This window comes from Cucurbita maxima, unplaced genomic scaffold (genome assembly GCF_002738345.1).
Source record: "Cucurbita maxima cultivar Rimu unplaced genomic scaffold, Cmax_1.0 Cma_Scf00034, whole genome shotgun sequence".
In the NCBI taxonomy this organism is placed as follows: domain Eukaryota; kingdom Viridiplantae; phylum Streptophyta; class Magnoliopsida; order Cucurbitales; family Cucurbitaceae; genus Cucurbita; species Cucurbita maxima.
In genome coordinates this window covers 1,624,943-1,640,782 of record NW_019272050.1, presented here as the reverse complement: position 1 = coordinate 1,640,782, position 15,840 = coordinate 1,624,943, and the positions used below count along the sequence as shown (strand labels likewise).

The following is a 15,840-nucleotide window of genomic DNA, read 5'->3' as shown; positions in this document are numbered from 1 at the left end:
GGGGTTTTTTTTTTTTTTTTTTTTTTTTCATTTGAATGTCGAAATAACATTGTTTTGAATTTGTTTTTGCAGGTCAGAAACTTGCATACTCTGTTGGTGCTAATTTTACTCCCCATGTTATCACTGTCAATGCTGGAGAGGTATGCTTCAGGGATCGTATACGATAATCAATTTTGATTAGGTTTCGATCTTTCGTTTTGTTATGGGGTTGGCTGTGAGACCATCAGACCTTGGGCACCATTGTGATTCTTGCACGTGTTCGGGGTAGGATTAGCTTTTGCAGTTAAGGTCAACTTGAGTGTATATGTAAACCTAGAGGTTAGAGGTTTGAATTCTAGTCACCTCACGTGTTTGAACTCAAAAAAGAAAAAGAAACTATTGCTGTCATGAAAATGGTATTAGTTGAGAAGTTTATAGATAAAAGCTTGACAGATTCGTCCTGTACTTCTTCGAATTCTTTTATATATAAACGAGTAAAAGAGAGAGTAAAGTACATTCTTTTCATGGTAGAGGGTGAGTGGGAAGGAAGAGGGAGATGGTGGGTGTAACGGTCCAAACCCACCGCTAGCGGATATTGTCCTCTTTGGACTTTACCTTTTGGGCTTCCCCTCAAGGTTTTTGAAACGCATTTGCTAGGGGGAGGTTTCCACACCCTTATAAAAAATGTTTCGTTCTCCTCCCCAACCAATATAGGATCTCACAGTGGGGACAAGAAACCGTCTCCTAGGAGTACATAAAATGTCACAAAATAGTGCTGCCTGCCCGAGGAGTTGCGAAAAGCTCTCCGATACGATCCTTTGTACACAAATTTCTTGAACCCATAACTAAGCTGATTACTGCATTTTTATCCTTTTGTATTAGGACATTACTATGAAGATCATGTCTCTCTCTCAGCAAGAATCCCGAGCTATTTGCATTCTTTCTGCAAATGGCACAATTTCAAATGTCACACTTCGACAGGCCACTTCTTCCGGAGGTACCTTAACGTACGAGGTAGGGCCATGTTCTTATTGGACATTTAAGTTCTAATGTCGACTGTTATGTTCCCAGACATGATTTCTGTATCCATATACACAATGTCTTTTCCTTGTCTGTTCCTGTCTTTTCTTGGTTTGGTTCCATCTGAATGAATACTGAATTCAGACATGATTAACAGATTGTTGCTAATCTTTTTCTGTCGGTTTTAGATTAGGTTTTTACTGTTGACATGAAAAGAAAGTAGATATAAAGCAGACCCTTTTTATTATATGCTCATGTTGTTAGTCCTCTTGTCTAAGTGATGATGTTGGATATCCAAACATCTTCAAATAAGACATTGATTTGCTTTTATAAACCTAAAACATAATGTTAGGAATCACGACCCTCCACAATGGTATGATATTATCCACTTTGAGTATAAGCTCTCGTAGCTTTGCTTTGAGAGCCCAAAAGGCCTCATACCAATGGAGATGTATTCTTTACTTGTAAATCCATGATCAACCCCTTAATTAGCCGATGTGGGACTCCTCTCCCAATAATTCTTAACACATAACGACTTCACTCTCGTTCTTATCGAATGCTTGACGATGTTCTATTGATATGGCTTTTCGGCTCGTCTTGGCAGGGTTGTTTTGAAATACTCGCATTGACTGGATCGTTTATGCCGACACAGAATGGAGCTACAAAGAGTAGATGTGGTGGGATGAGTGTTTCCCTAGCGGGTCAAGATGGACAAGTCGTCGGCGGTGGACTTGCTGGTTTGTTGGTAGCTGCTGGTCCTGTGCAAGTAGGACCTCTCTCCCTCTTTCTCTCAACTTGTTTTCAACCTTGTTTTGATAATGATATAATCCATGGACCCTTTACCAGGTTGTGGTAGGTAGTTTCCTTCCGGGTCACCAGCAAGAACAGAAGCCAAAGAAGCCTAGAAATGAGCCCACAACCATTTTCTTTCCACCCATCAATACCATCAGTGGTGAAGAAATGAAGGCGGCATACACCGGTGGTATCAAGCCTATTGTCACGACACCGTCCAATCAAGAACATAAGCCACCATCGCCAAGCGCAGTGACACCCTTCAAAATCTCCTCCACTGACAACTTACCTCTATCAGAACAAGAACCCAAAACTCAAAGTCAATCAAACTGTGAGGTTTCTTGTTGAACCTTTTGCTTTGAATTAGTTTTTCATCATTCTCCTCCATAGATTTCATAGGTTCCTAACTCAGCTCAGCCCGTTTTCGACACCGAAATAAGCTCTTTTGGGTGACTTGTGTTGGTTTAACGTAGTATTGTGCTGTTGTCCATTAGGTAATAGGTTCCATAGTGTCTTTTTACAGGCTTTAACAAATGAATTTCCACGGATACCACCTGCTAGCTAATAGGTCGAGTAACGTAATAGTCTCGGAGTAGATGATGTGAGCTTAGAGACTCCTCTCTCGACTTTAGCAGTAACGGAAACTTTTAGATTTGTAAAACATTTCAGAAACATTGTTTTCCACTTTCATTCCCATGTGCTTTATGTATCAGAATATTGTTGTGTTTGAGTGAAGATCATTTCAGTATCAACTTCATTAGCTACCATTTAGTTTTTGTTATTACCATTAAACAGGATTGATTTATTTTATATCAACCCACAATTATTTCCATCGACTTTGATACTTAAACGTCCATCCAAAGCATCGAATGAGTCAAACCCCATAATTAAGATTACCTCAACGGGTGAAATGGTCGTCTACGATTTAGTAATTGGTCATCTGGGATCGACAATATTCTCACTATCTTTGTCTATTTGTTCTCCTTATTCTTATGTCTAGCTTACTCGCTCGAGTCCGTCCAAAATGAATGACATAAAGTACATGCATTCATCAACCAGCCATTACGTGGAGCAAGTGAAAGGAGTAATCTTCTCCTCTTGTGGTGATTGATATTTCATAAGATATTGTTCTTTTGAATCATAGATGTTCTCGACTGATGTATATTTTATTAATCTGCATGCATGAATAACATGGTCACTATGATGACATAATCCCTCGGTGTTTGTGATCTTAGTAATCATGTATGTGATAATGTGAGGCATCCTATTAACCAACCTAATGTACAATCATAGGTCACTATAATAGCATCATCTCTAAGTTTGCAATAGTATGAATTATTATACTATCATACAATTTCGATGGTACTAGGGGTGCACAATGCACAATGAACAATGAACGCAACAACTTGAACCAAGGATTGAGATTTGGGTTAGATAGGTTGTTGGGTTTAGCTTTGTAGGAACCTGTCAGGTCGGGTCCGAGTTCAATATGCTTAAGGATGATTTGATCCAATCTAAACCAAAAATATATTAAAAAAAATCTATACTGTGTGCCCTTTGCAAAATCATAAGCCTTCCCTTCTCTTTCTTCCTTTAATTTGTAAGATATACATATTCAATATGCTTAAGGATTACCGTGTCCGTCGTACAGTTATAGATATTCACTCTATAAAAAAAATAAAAAAAATTGAATTCGAAAATAGAGGGTTGGGTTGTGAAACAAATCCTAAACTTTTGAGTTGGTCTAAAAAAATTCTTAAAGCCGGCTCAAGCACACCCCTAGATGACACCTCGAGGAAGAAGCTCCACAAAAAGATCGCTACAGTCATTGGGTTTTGCAAAAAGCATAAGATGTTAAAAATCACTGTCTCTCCACAAAGATATGATATTATCAACTTTGAGCATAAGCTCTTGGCTTTGCTTTGGATTACCAAAAAACCTCATACCAATAAAGATAGCATCCCTCACTTATAAACCCATGATCTTCCACTAAATTAACCAGGACTTACTCCCAATAATCTTCTAACAATCCTCCCTTTGAACAAAGTACACTATAAGTCTGTCTGAATTTAGTGCAAATTATTGCAAGTTTGAATTAGTTCTAGAATATATCTTAAATATTAGTAATTATTTAATATCTAGAAAATAAATTAGTTATGGAATATATCTTAGATATTCGTAATCAATTAATATTTTTTTATTTGATTAGTAGTATATTTTATTCTCAAGATTTAATTAGTTTATATTTTCCTTATTTATAGGTAGGTATTAGTTGATACAACTTGTATTCTATTTAAACGTTGTCTCATTCTTAACTCTGTATGGTTTCCTTGAGTAATAATATTTTCAAATTTATTCACACTTTTGAGTGGTAGATATTGTGTTAAAGCCTCCCCTGAAACTTAACTCTCGAATACCCTCTCCTTAATTGAGGCTCAACTCCTTTCTCTGGAGCCCTCGAACAAAGTATACCCTTTGTTTTACACTTTAGTCACTTTTGACTACACCTTTGAGGCTCACAATCATGACTAAGTTTAAGGCATAACTCTGATACCAACTGACACATACCTACTGCTTAAAAGTGTGAATAAATCTAAAAATATTATTACTCAAGGAAACAATAAAGATTTAAAAAATAAAATTGGGATAGAAGGTTTGAATCTTCATTGATATTCACAACCTTTAAATAGGATACAAGCTACCAACTAATACCTACCAATGTAAATTAACTAGATCTTAAGAATAAAATAAATACTACTAATCAAATCATAAAGGAAAAAATATCAACGGATTACAAATATCTATCATAACTAATATATTCTCCAAATATTAAGTTAGGCTTATATCGACAAACATTAGCTATACTTTCAACTCCAAAGTCATAATTCCATATCTGAATGTAAGTTTAGAGGTGTGATCTCATTGATCCAAAATTAGGTTTGTGCCGATGATATCAAGTAACATACAAAATTGAGATTAATGGTAAGTAAAAATAGAAACAAAATTTTCATTAAGACTACCAGTTGGTGCAGTCAGGCAATGGGAAGGGCGTTGAATTCAGCGGACAGCAACCAATTCCACATCAAAAATAAGCCATGAGTTCGGCGGAATCTTCCCACCCGCACCTGCAGCTCCATAACTGCATCCACCAAAACATTTGTTCAAAAACAAGTTAAAAGTTCCTTTTTCTGCAGCCAAATGGGTATAGAATTCCAACAATAATCGACATAAACCCTTGTTCTAAGAGATTAATGTGTATTCTACCCAAAAATCACATTCAAAATGTAACAGCACAAGATCACCACTAGTAGATATAGTCCTTTTTTAGCTTTCCCTTTCGAACTTCCCCTCAAGGTTTTAAAATATATCTACTAGGAAGAGGTTTCCACACCCTTATAAGAAATGCTTTGTTCCTCTCCCCAACCAATGTGAGATCTCACAATCCACCCCCTTAGGGGCCCAATGTCCTCCCTGGCACACCGCCCGGTGTGCTAGGCTCTGATACCATTTGTAACAGCCCAAGCCCACCGCTAATAGATATTGTTTTCTTTAGGCTTTTCCTTTCGAGCTTTCTAAAACGCGTGTACTAGGGAGAGGTTTCCACACTCTTATAAGAAATGTTTCGTTACCCTCTCCAACCAACGTGGGATCTCTAATACGCATACTTGAGAGGATTCAACCAAAATTATCATAATAATCACATTACAAATACAATTACATACCCCATTGATGGAGGAATAGTCAATCTCCTTTTATCCCCAATACGCATACCTGAGAGGATTCAACCAAAATCGAAGTTTAGAACTTGTAAGAGTCAATGTGACGAAATCAAAGTTCAATTTATCTTTTCTCATCAAAAGAACTTGGATCATTCAAATGATTACCATTAACCCCGATATCCCATCCCTTTATGACCTGTCCCAAACCTGCAACAAGACAACGTAAGTTACGATTTAAATGTTCTGTCACAAACCCAAATATTTCTTCAACAACAAAGAACTTCACATCAATAAATGAAAAGATGCATCACATTAACCCAAAATTACCTAAACGGAATTTGAACGGTGCTCTACCGACGTTACTGTCAAATATTTTGCCGTTCTTTAGCTTGCCAATGTAGTGAACACTAACCTGAAATCAGAGAAGTTATCTTAGTTTATATTTGTGAGTGTCCGAGCCAACTTGTGTGAACCTTGAGTAGTCTCACATGAGAACCGCCTAACCTTACTAAAGCCGATGTCAACCAAATCCTACCATTTGCATCTAAATTCTAAAGCTAACTTCAACTGTAGCATATACTACTGCATGGCTTGTCAGCTAAAATCAACAAGCAGAACCTATGGTAGGGACAAAAATTCATTCAAGTAAATAGATTTCTACCGTACCTGGTTTCCGGGTGAAGCTCTTTTACCATCTGGTTTACCCATGGCTATCTCCTCAATAACCAATCCATTAGCAAAGGTTCTCACTTGAGATGACTTGGATTCACTTCCCTTCTCTTTTGACCCGAGAGTTGATTTACGATGATCTCCCACCGTTTTAGTTAGTTCTTCGGATTTTGATCCGACTTCAGTCTCCTTGTTCTTCTCCTCCTTTGTTTTCTTCTCTTTTTTCTTCTTTTTTTGTTTATCTTCCGAATGGTTTTCACCATCAACAACGTCCATGTGAGTCGAGGCATCCCTATGCACATAGCCATCAAAATTTTCAGTTATCTAGTAACAACGTGCTTGTAACATGAAATAACTGTGAAGTTTCAGCTTTATCCAAAATTATTATAACATAAATGTAAGTTCGTAATGCAGAAAAGCATGCCGAGAAAAAGGAAACAATAGAATTTTCAACATCATGCCCTTCACCCCAACTTAATAAAGGCGCAGTTTCATCCGGTCCCACTTAAGAATAAGCCCTCTTGTGCATATCTATTATCTACGTTCAACAATTATTTTTTCATTCTCTTGCTTAGTTCCTCCCTCTCCTCTTCGATCCTTCTTCTTGACACAATTTCTACCACTCAAAAGTATGAATAGATCTGAAAACATTATTACTCAAGGAAACAACACAGAGTTAAGAATGAGAAATAGAATTGGGATCGAAGATTCAATCTTCATTGATATTTACAACGTTTAAATAGAATACAAGCTACCAACTAATACATACAAATAAGGAAAATATAAACTAACTAAATCTTGAGAATAAAATATACTACTAATCAAATCATAAAGAGAAAAATATTATTGATTACGAATATCTAAGATATATTCCATAACTAATATATTCTCCAAATATTAACGAATTACGAATGTCTTGACTAATTCAAACTAGCAATAAGTTGCACTAAATTCTGTAAGTCTCCCTTAGTGCAATTGCCAAAGTGAAGTTTGAAGTTTTTCGTAAGGCTCTCGAAGTTATTGAGAAATAAGCTTGCACTAAGGGAGGCTGTCAGAATTTAGTGCAACTTATTGCTAGTTTGAATTAGTCTTAGTCAAAATATTCGTAATCAATTAATATTTGAAGAATATATTTGTTATGGAATATATCTTAGGTGTTCGTATTCCGTTAGTATTTTTTCATTTATGATTTGATTAGTAGTATATTTTATTTTATTCTCAAGATTTAGTTAGTTTATATTTTCTTTATTTGTAGATATTAGTTGGTAGCTTGTATCCTATTTAAATGCTGTGAATATCAATGAAGATAGAACCTTCAATCCCAATTCTATTTCTCATTCTTAACTCAGTATTGTTTCCTTGAGTAATAATATTTTCAGATTTATTCACACTTTTGAGTGGTAGATATTGTATCATCTTCTTTGCAAAGTTTTTGAAGGGTTTTATGCTGACGACTTATCTCATTTTGAAGTTATACTTATGGTTTTGGAACATTATTGACATCCGCCACTCTCCTGATAGAAGGTTTTCCATGATAAAGTAGGTTATGTTGCACTCACTAGAATGTTTTCCGGCAAGCCACTCTCTTGGCAACTTTATTATAGTGTATTTGTTGGGAAAGAATAGAAGGTTTTCAAAGGCATGGAAGGTTTTAGGGAGGAACCGAAGAATCAAAGTCTGCCCATTTAATAAATGCCTTTCTTGGGGCGTCGGAAAAAAACATGCAATTACTCACTGACGTTGAATCTTCCCAATTGGAGCCTCTCTTAGTAATTTAACTCCCATCTAGACTTATCTTTTAATATAGTTCTTAATTTCACCTATCCTTCAATAAAAGGCATAAATTTCATAATATTCACTAAGTTACTAAAAGTATAATTGGTTAACATAGTCATGGAGTAGATCCCCAAGGCTTAGATCATGCGTGAATCTCATTATGCAAAGAATTACATCCTTAAAATGGATCAAACTAAGCAGTAATATTTCCAAACATGAAAGAGATCAGAACAGAACTAATGCAGAAAAGATACATATCATCTTCAAATATAGTATCAAAGACATTAGAATGAGACTGAAATACTCACCTCTGTTTAGATAGCTTTTTATCATTCTTATCTCCATCAGAAATCTGATTGACACCTTCACTCTTCACTTCTTTTGGTGGCTCTTCCCCAGCCTTTTCTTCTTTTACCTTCTTCTTTTGCTTCTTTTTCTTTTTGCTGGCATCATTATCAAATTTCCAACATAAGAAAGTGAAATAACATTTACTGTTAAATAGCAATGTGGTTAAAGTTCAGGGATAAAATTACATTTACTGTCCTTACCCTACCAAAAATTTAACTAGAGTAAACCTGCTGATGGAAAATTTATCCCCATCACTACACAGGAAATTTAGAAGCCAAGGGTAATAATACATCAGTGGGAGAAAAAACATCCCAAACTTGCTCTGGTAACACCCTACAACTTCCCTCGAGCCCAACCAAAGAGATTAAGCTGTATAATTGAGTACTTAAATAATCTCACCTTTCCAAAAGATTAACTTGCTCATCATTTTCGACTTTTCTTTTTATGCTAGAAGCATCGTTGCCATCTTTTGCTTTTGCCTCCTTCACATTCCCAGTACTTGGGTTTTTTTGTTCTTGCTCAGATTCTAATTTCTGAATATTTACTTTGCTCTTGCTTTTAGTAGGAATTGGAAATCCATCTTCATCTTCACTTTCTGGAACTGCTTTTTGCACATTTCTTTTCAATACAATCTGACGCTGTGAGTTCCTATTGTCTTCAGAGTCACTAGACTTGTTTTTCTTCACTTTCTTGGCTCGACCATTGGCATCATTTGATTTTTCATCATCCACTATCTCCTCAATTACAACTAGCAAATATGGAAGAGGAAACAAACACTTGAATTAAACATTAATATTGTTCAAGGTCGAAATGAAAGAGTTCAAAAATGAACTTTGGATAAGTAAAAACGGTAAAGTTCGGCATGGCTGCACCCAAAAAGATATAGTAGCAACAATATACTAAAATCATAACAAGAAAGTCGTACAAAAATGTGAAATATACTCTGTATATTGCTTACTTATTTATTATTATTTTTTTTTTTTTGGGAATGAAATCGTACACTCCAACATATTACCAAATAAATTCCACAGGATAAACTTTTATTTTGTGCAAACATACCAAGCAAAAGCTGATGGGACACAAATCGCAAAGTAAAAAAATAGTTGGAAGAGAACTTTGGAAAATGGAAAGAGATAGCCAACGAACTAAAAAGAATTACGCCTAGTTCAAGACCTTGCTGGCCTCTCTCCTATGTTTAATAATCCTCATATTCCTCTTTTTAGTTCCGAAGCTCCCACTAAGTAGATAGAACCAAGGAAGACCATGAATCCTAATATTAGCATGGTCCTTAAGACTAGCAAAACAAATAAACAGGCTCTCCCAGATTGTGCTCGCAGAATCCAGTGAATTAAAGGAAGTCACTCTGAAGGTACCAGTGGATCCATGGAGGACCAAGATGCAAATACTGGTCACAGAACCCAAACAAGTCCCCTTGCGGAAACCATGTGAAGATTGTGTTTCTTGTCCCATGTCCCTGTTCCTCAAAAAGGTAGTCAATATCCGGTATGGATTCTTCAAAGTTCACAAGACACAAATTTGGGAATAATAATAAAGATCGGGCTCAATTTTGTAATTCTCTAATGGGTATTGAAGCTCTACAGAATCTTAGACCCTTGAAACAAAATGAAATTAAATAACCTTCTCAGGCAGTTCAGATTTCAAATCAAATTACCAAGTTGTGATATGGTCCTTCACCCTTGAAACAAAAATATCTAGTATAATAGCCTATTATCAAACAGAATAACTTTCTAACACTACTAAATGAACCACTGAAAAAACATGGATAAAATGCCATGCACTTGTACAGATAGAAAGTTCACAAAATTTTCAAATTACCTCCACTTTTGGGAACTGACGAATTAGAGAATATTCCAGGATATTCATCGTCCTCATCATCAATGAATTCATCATCATATTCATCCCCAGTGTCACATTCTGATGAATCCTCTGTATCCGTTTCAGCAATGTCCTCCCCAAAAGAATCACTTTGCATTGTAGTAAGAAAATGACAAAAGATCACGCCAAAAAAAGACAACCACATGCGTCCTCAATTTCTTACTGAAAATACTACTTCTCCTCAAGAAAAGAGATATGTAACTGTAGTGAAAAAAAATGTTAATCAAAGCATTTTATAAAAGGATACGACTCATAGTCATCCCTGATGAAATTTCCCTCATCAGCTACAAAATAACCAGAAAGATGGATGCTTTGTGGGCCGATAACTGAGAAGGCTACCAAATCATCTTCCTCAAATTCAAGATTCAAGGGGCATGATTCAATCTTATTCGGTATCAAAGAGCACAAAAAAATTGGACTCCTATGCCCAACAGAACACTGAATGATGCTTTTCTCTTTCGATGAGCCAGAGCCCAAAGTTGCCTAGGTGATTACAAAGATAGCAAGAAACTAATAATAAGTCATCCCAAAAAGTAGCAAAGAAAGAAAATTCCATCAAACAAACTATACATCTTCAAAATATTAAGCAACGAAAATTAAAATCCAATATAATTCATTGACTCGCAGCATAACACCACAACAGTATTATCAGATTTACAAAATCAAAAGTCATAATGCAAACTGAAAGAAGCAAACCCAAAATCACATGGGCCAAATCAAAACTCCGTCGACTTAAACGTTGTGAGAATAAATTTCAAACGAAGCAATATTACCTCACCATAACATACCCACTCCACACACACAGACATTCAAATAGAATATATATATATATATATATATATTATAATTATACACCTACAAAGCGGCGTCATGCAGGCAACGAACCTGAGTTACCCGGAGCTTTCCCGGCACATTATCAGAATGGTAAGGGTACGGTTTGCCTGGTTTCACTTCAATGCCTAGGACAAGCAAAAACAACAGAAGATACAGACATACGTGAGTATTAAAAGCATGCCAAAAATCCACACATGAGTGAACAGAATAAGAAAGAGCACAACGGGGTGATGTTAAACCATTTAACTTAAGTCACACAGTTGAAAACGATGAGCAGCAGAGAAGATGCGTAACCAGAGATCCAACGCACAAGTAAATGAGATAATGAATGAAGGAATTGTATTAGAAACATACCCCAAAAACCCATTTTTCAGACGGGAGAATATTGATTGAACGAAGCTTTCTCTTAAACCCTAGACGACGCCCGCTCTGCTCTCTTAAACCCTGAGCAGCCGCGTTTTTTAACGGTGCTGCGCGCCGTTCTTCACTTTGTCAACGAAGTAGTGAACTGTCGGATATTAATTTGTCTTTTATACCAAGTTATTATTTTTTTTTAAATGTATTTAAACTACTTATTGAAAATGATTTTTTTTTTTTTCCCCTTTTGAAGCCATACTAATTCTAACTTTCAAAACTAAATTTTAATTCGACAAATATACAATATATTTACTAATTATGTTAAGTTTAAATTTGCAATAATAATAAAAAATAACAATAATTATAATGAAAGTTATTTTCGAGTTAATTTATAAGTTTAGTTACTTGCAATTACTAAGTTCGAAGGTCCAAACAATCCTAGCACGCCCAACGTTCAGTTCAAACAATATCGCTCAATGCCCACTTGTGCAAGTGTGCAAAGAGTGCTTGTTCCTGGCAAATGGAGGAGAGCTAATATCTCACCCACCTTGTCACAGCATAGGGCATGATGAAGAAATCCGATACTACGACTAAAGAACATTTTGTCGATCGGGAATAATAAAATCTATATATCAGAAGAATCATTTTCCATTATTGAATATCAACCCTCGGACTCTTTCTATACATCAAATCAAAACACGTATCGAATCGGAAATTATTATTAAAATGTAAAGAACATTTTTTCATAGTTGGATAAAAGAAGAGATACACATGGTGGTGCAGGTACTTGCTGAATCAGTGGAGTAAATTGATGTTCACCTCATCATTAGTAAGCCCTGCCTGTGCGCTCGCAGCCTCCATCATCCCGCTGCGTATTTGGTCGCTTACATCTCTAACATGGCCCGGACCATGAGGAATGAACACAGTTGTGTTCTTGGATGAATTTCCAAGGTCCTTGATGGTGTCAAAATATTGAGTAATCAAGATCAGATCCATTACCTCTTTAGCTGAGGTACCTTCCACCCTATGGGAGAAGTTCAAGATATTCTCTCTCAGACCATCTGTGATTGCCTGTCTCTGCCTCGCCACACCGACCCCGCCAAGGTATTTCGCTTCAGCTTCAGCTTCTGCCTTTTTTACTAGGAGCACCTTCTCCGCTTCGCCTTTGTATACACTAGCAAGTTGAAGCCTTTGAGCTGTAGAAGAAAATGAAGTACTAGAAGCTGAGAATCCCATAATTATATGAATAGTCCATGCAATGTCCAGAAGGAGAGTAGGGGAAGAGAGACAAAGGGCTCTTCCTATATGATATGACGAGCAAAATGACCAAGATCACTACCTGCATTAATCTCATTCATTGCGCTGCGCACCGAAGCATCTGGTATTATATCGACCATTAAAATGTGCTCTATACTATATCCATAGTCTCCCATCACCTGATTCAAAATGTGAATATGTGTTGAAATCCTAGTGTCGGTCATATTAGGAGGCCCCAACAAAATTCTATATCTAAGATGCACCAAATAATAATAAGCTAAATTATGACGAAGATAAATGAGAAGCATTTAAAAGTTTTCCATACTCCAAATCAACGAATGTTATTGAAACAAATATCATGCACAGTACATTAAAATACTACATGTTTTTAAAATGGCTGACACTGAGATCCAGACTCTGCACTGATCTTTATATACATAATATATAACATGCTTGATCACCGGCTGTCCAGAAACCAACAAAAAGTAGAACCAAACCAATCCCAGAGCATTCAAACTCACCACTCACCAGCAGTAAGTACTTAAATCCGATACCATTCTCTCCGGACCAACCCTTCCTTCTTGTAAGGGCTCAAGCCCACCGCTAGCAGATATTGTCCTCTTTGAGCTTTCCCTTTCAGGTTTCCCTGCAAGGTTTTTAATATACGTCTGCTAGGGAGAGGTTTTCACACCCTTATAACGAATGCTTCGTTCTCCTCTCCAATCAATGTGGGATCTCACAATTCACCTCCCTTCAAGGCCAAGAGTCCTCATTGGCACACCACCCAGTGTAGATCTCACATCAATTGGAGAGAGGAATGAGTGCCAGCAAGGACCTGGGCCTCGAATGGGGGGTGGATTGTGAGATCCCACATCGGTTGAAGAGGGGAACAAAGCATTCTTTATAAGGGTGTGGAAACCTCTCCCTAGCAGACGCATTTTAAAACCTTGTGGGGAAGTCCGAAAGGAAACAGCCAGAAAGGACAATATTTGTTAGCGGTGGGATTGGGCTGTTACACTTCCTCTCAAAAGAAAAAAAGCAATAAAAAAAATTTCCGGCATCAAAAACTTTGTACAAGTTCTAATAATACCATGAATGGGCATAACTACCTATGAAATCATGGAGGGAGCACATACTATTGTGTTTAGACACCTCACAGAAGCATGTGCTGCAGAGTTCCTTTTTTCCTTTTCTTTTCCCTTTTTTATAATGAAAAGAATGATGTACAAGACATTAAGAAGGCAATGATGGTCCAAAACCATGGATATGAAACCCTGTGAAGGCACTTGATTCATGGACTATTTGGTATGGTGTTTGTTCATCCTCAGGTGTTATGAGTTTGCGCAAACTATCCCAAACCATGCTTACCTAAACCTACGTTTTAAGCATACTTCCCAAGTTACACTTAAGTTCTACGAATCGAAAATCTACTAAGTAAACATAGGCTACATTATCTCATACTTCTATAATTCATTTCTCCTAACAATCAAAACAACCCTCACAAATATTCAAATGATTGAAAGCAAAGAGAGGGAGAGGGGAATAGCAGGACATCCAAAAGCTAAAAGTCAAAATGTTTTTCTTGTTTAGAGGGGAAAATTCAAGTGAGGAGCAATCTAATAAAAGGTCAAGTCACCTTCTCAAGTTCCTCCGATACAGCTTTAGCAACTTCACCCTTTTGTTCAAAGAGTTCATCCAAATTCATTCTAGGGACAACGGCACGAACCACTTCAATCAATAACCAAAATGCATTAATAAGTAATAACTAAACCAAGAAAATACTTTGAAATTGAATTATAGAGCTAAATAGCAACTGTGAGATGAGATCGTATACCATCAAACACGTAGGCCTGAATCTGTTCTTGGGGATTTTGCAACTCATAAAATGCATCATGAGCATTTTCTTTGATGACCCGGTACTGAATTGAACACAGCAATTGCACAAAGACATTATCCTGCAGGAAGGAGATCAGAATTCGTGGTCATGAACCAGATTAGTCAAACACGCCACTTCATTCTTATTCAGAAACACATCATCTTCTCCTCGAATAATGCCATCCAAACCTCAGTTTTCATTTAGAGAAGGAATTTAGCTGTATGGCCGATCTCCTTTCTTATTCAATCTATTACATAAACCCCATCTACATTACCGCCAAGCTACAACACGATACTCCACAGAATACGTAAAAGCTAAGCAACGATCTAGATGTACTACTTACGAAGGATAACTTTAATCGACCCAAGGTCATCGGAATGATATGGGATCTTGCGAGCCATTTCGTTAAACTTTAATTCCAGTAAAAAAAAAAAAAAAAAAAAAAAAAAAATTATGAATTCAAATCAAATTAGCGAAGGCCACAACAAATTCATATACAACGAAGATGAAAGAAAGCAGAAGTATCGTAAAACAAATATCATTAGGGAGTCAAATAAAAACTCATGATTGACCACCGGAGGATAATTTTGAGAGACGAAAGGGGAGATACCTTGGTCTTGGTCTCAATACGAACATCAAGGGAGGAAATCCTAGTGGAGAGGAATCCGGCAAGGCACTGGCCTGCAAAAGGGTTGAAGAAATGGAGCCCAGGCTGAGCCAATTTTTCAAACCTTCCCCATCTCTCAACCACCCCCACACTCGCTTGCTCCACGCAGCCGAACAAAACACAATACGTATTACCCATCGGAATCTCCGTCCGCCTTCTCTGTAAAACCGCCGACGCTGAGTCCGGTAGACTTGCGAACCCCGCCGGTAAGTCAGCTGCACGATAAATTGATCGTTTAAACGTGGGACGAAATTTGCGTTCGAGAAAGACGAAGGATAATAAACACTTTTCTTTTTCTATACGCTATGAATAACCGACAATGCATACAATTTGACCCCTAATGGTTGCGCGCGTCAAAATATTAGGTTAAATTAATACAAATATTATTTTTTTTTTTTTTTTTTTTTTGCCTTTTTAAAATATAATTGAGAAAGATTCAAATAAGACCTCTAAAATTTTAATATTTAATGTATTTCCAAAATATTTTTTAATTTTAAAAATTTTCATTAATAACTTTCCACTCCGTTCAAAATTTTTAAAAAATATGTATATAAGTAGTATTTTTACGAATGATATTTGAATTTTTATGATTGAATCACTTAAAAAAAATATATATTTTATTAACATTTATAGTGACTTTCAATTTTGTA

At 36.5% G+C, this 15,840-nt stretch overlaps 3 protein-coding genes across 3 annotated transcripts in view; 1 reads left to right on the top strand and 2 right to left on the bottom strand.

Moving 5' to 3' along the window:
* The window catches only part of LOC111467548 (AT-hook motif nuclear-localized protein 6-like), a 4,175-nt gene extending 1,637 nt beyond the window's left edge, over nucleotides 1-2,538 (top strand). The window contains exons 2-5 of the mRNA XM_023112488.1: nucleotides 73-140; nucleotides 862-993; nucleotides 1,604-1,765; nucleotides 1,846-2,538. Of these exons, the coding sequence (XP_022968256.1) occupies nucleotides 73-140; nucleotides 862-993; nucleotides 1,604-1,765; nucleotides 1,846-2,139 (656 nt within the window). The 3' untranslated portion in view covers nucleotides 2,140-2,538. The remainder of the gene's footprint in view (nucleotides 1-72; nucleotides 141-861; nucleotides 994-1,603; nucleotides 1,766-1,845) is intronic.
* A 2,108-nt stretch (nucleotides 2,539-4,646) lies between these two features.
* Nucleotides 4,647-11,535, bottom strand: LOC111467546 (peptidyl-prolyl cis-trans isomerase FKBP53). The gene is made up of 11 exons (XM_023112486.1): nucleotides 11,388-11,535; nucleotides 11,085-11,158; nucleotides 10,447-10,682; nucleotides 10,140-10,288; nucleotides 8,703-9,051; nucleotides 8,264-8,398; nucleotides 6,177-6,471; nucleotides 5,838-5,922; nucleotides 5,676-5,717; nucleotides 5,514-5,562; nucleotides 4,647-4,930 (listed from the first exon to the last, which is right to left on the bottom strand). The coding sequence occupies exons 1-11, from the start codon at nucleotides 11,398-11,400 to the stop codon at nucleotides 4,849-4,851; spliced, it is 1,509 nt and encodes a 502-aa protein (XP_022968254.1). The 5' UTR covers nucleotides 11,401-11,535; the 3' UTR covers nucleotides 4,647-4,848.
* Nucleotides 11,536-12,001: 466 nt separating this feature from the next.
* LOC111467552 (hypersensitive-induced response protein 4) lies at nucleotides 12,002-15,514 on the bottom strand. The gene is made up of 5 exons (XM_023112495.1): nucleotides 15,134-15,514; nucleotides 14,482-14,602; nucleotides 14,284-14,375; nucleotides 12,730-12,826; nucleotides 12,002-12,586 (listed from the first exon to the last, which is right to left on the bottom strand). Exons 1-5 carry the CDS (start codon nucleotides 15,326-15,328, stop codon nucleotides 12,186-12,188), a joined length of 906 nt encoding a protein of 301 aa, XP_022968263.1. The 5' UTR covers nucleotides 15,329-15,514; the 3' UTR covers nucleotides 12,002-12,185.
* Nucleotides 15,515-15,840: the final 326 nt, after the last annotated feature.

Coding starts and splice junctions, on each gene's coding strand:
- LOC111467546 (XM_023112486.1), bottom strand. Junction 10,289..10,446: donor ATCAGGGATGACTATGAGTC/GTATCCTTTTAT, acceptor TACAATGCAAAG/TGATTCTTTTGGGGAGGACA. Junction 5,563..5,675: donor ATGGGATATCGGGGTTAATG/GTAATCATTTGA, acceptor GAATCCTCTCAG/GTATGCGTATTGGGGATAAA.
- LOC111467552 (XM_023112495.1), bottom strand. CDS start 15,328: ATGGGTAATACGTATTGTGTTTTGTTCGGCTGCGTGGAGCAAGCGAGT. Junction 14,603..15,133: donor GTATTGAGACCAAGACCAAG/GTATCTCCCCTT, acceptor TCCTTCCTGCAG/GATAATGTCTTTGTGCAATT. Junction 12,587..12,729: donor AATGAATGAGATTAATGCAG/GTAGTGATCTTG, acceptor TTTCTTCTACAG/CTCAAAGGCTTCAACTTGCT.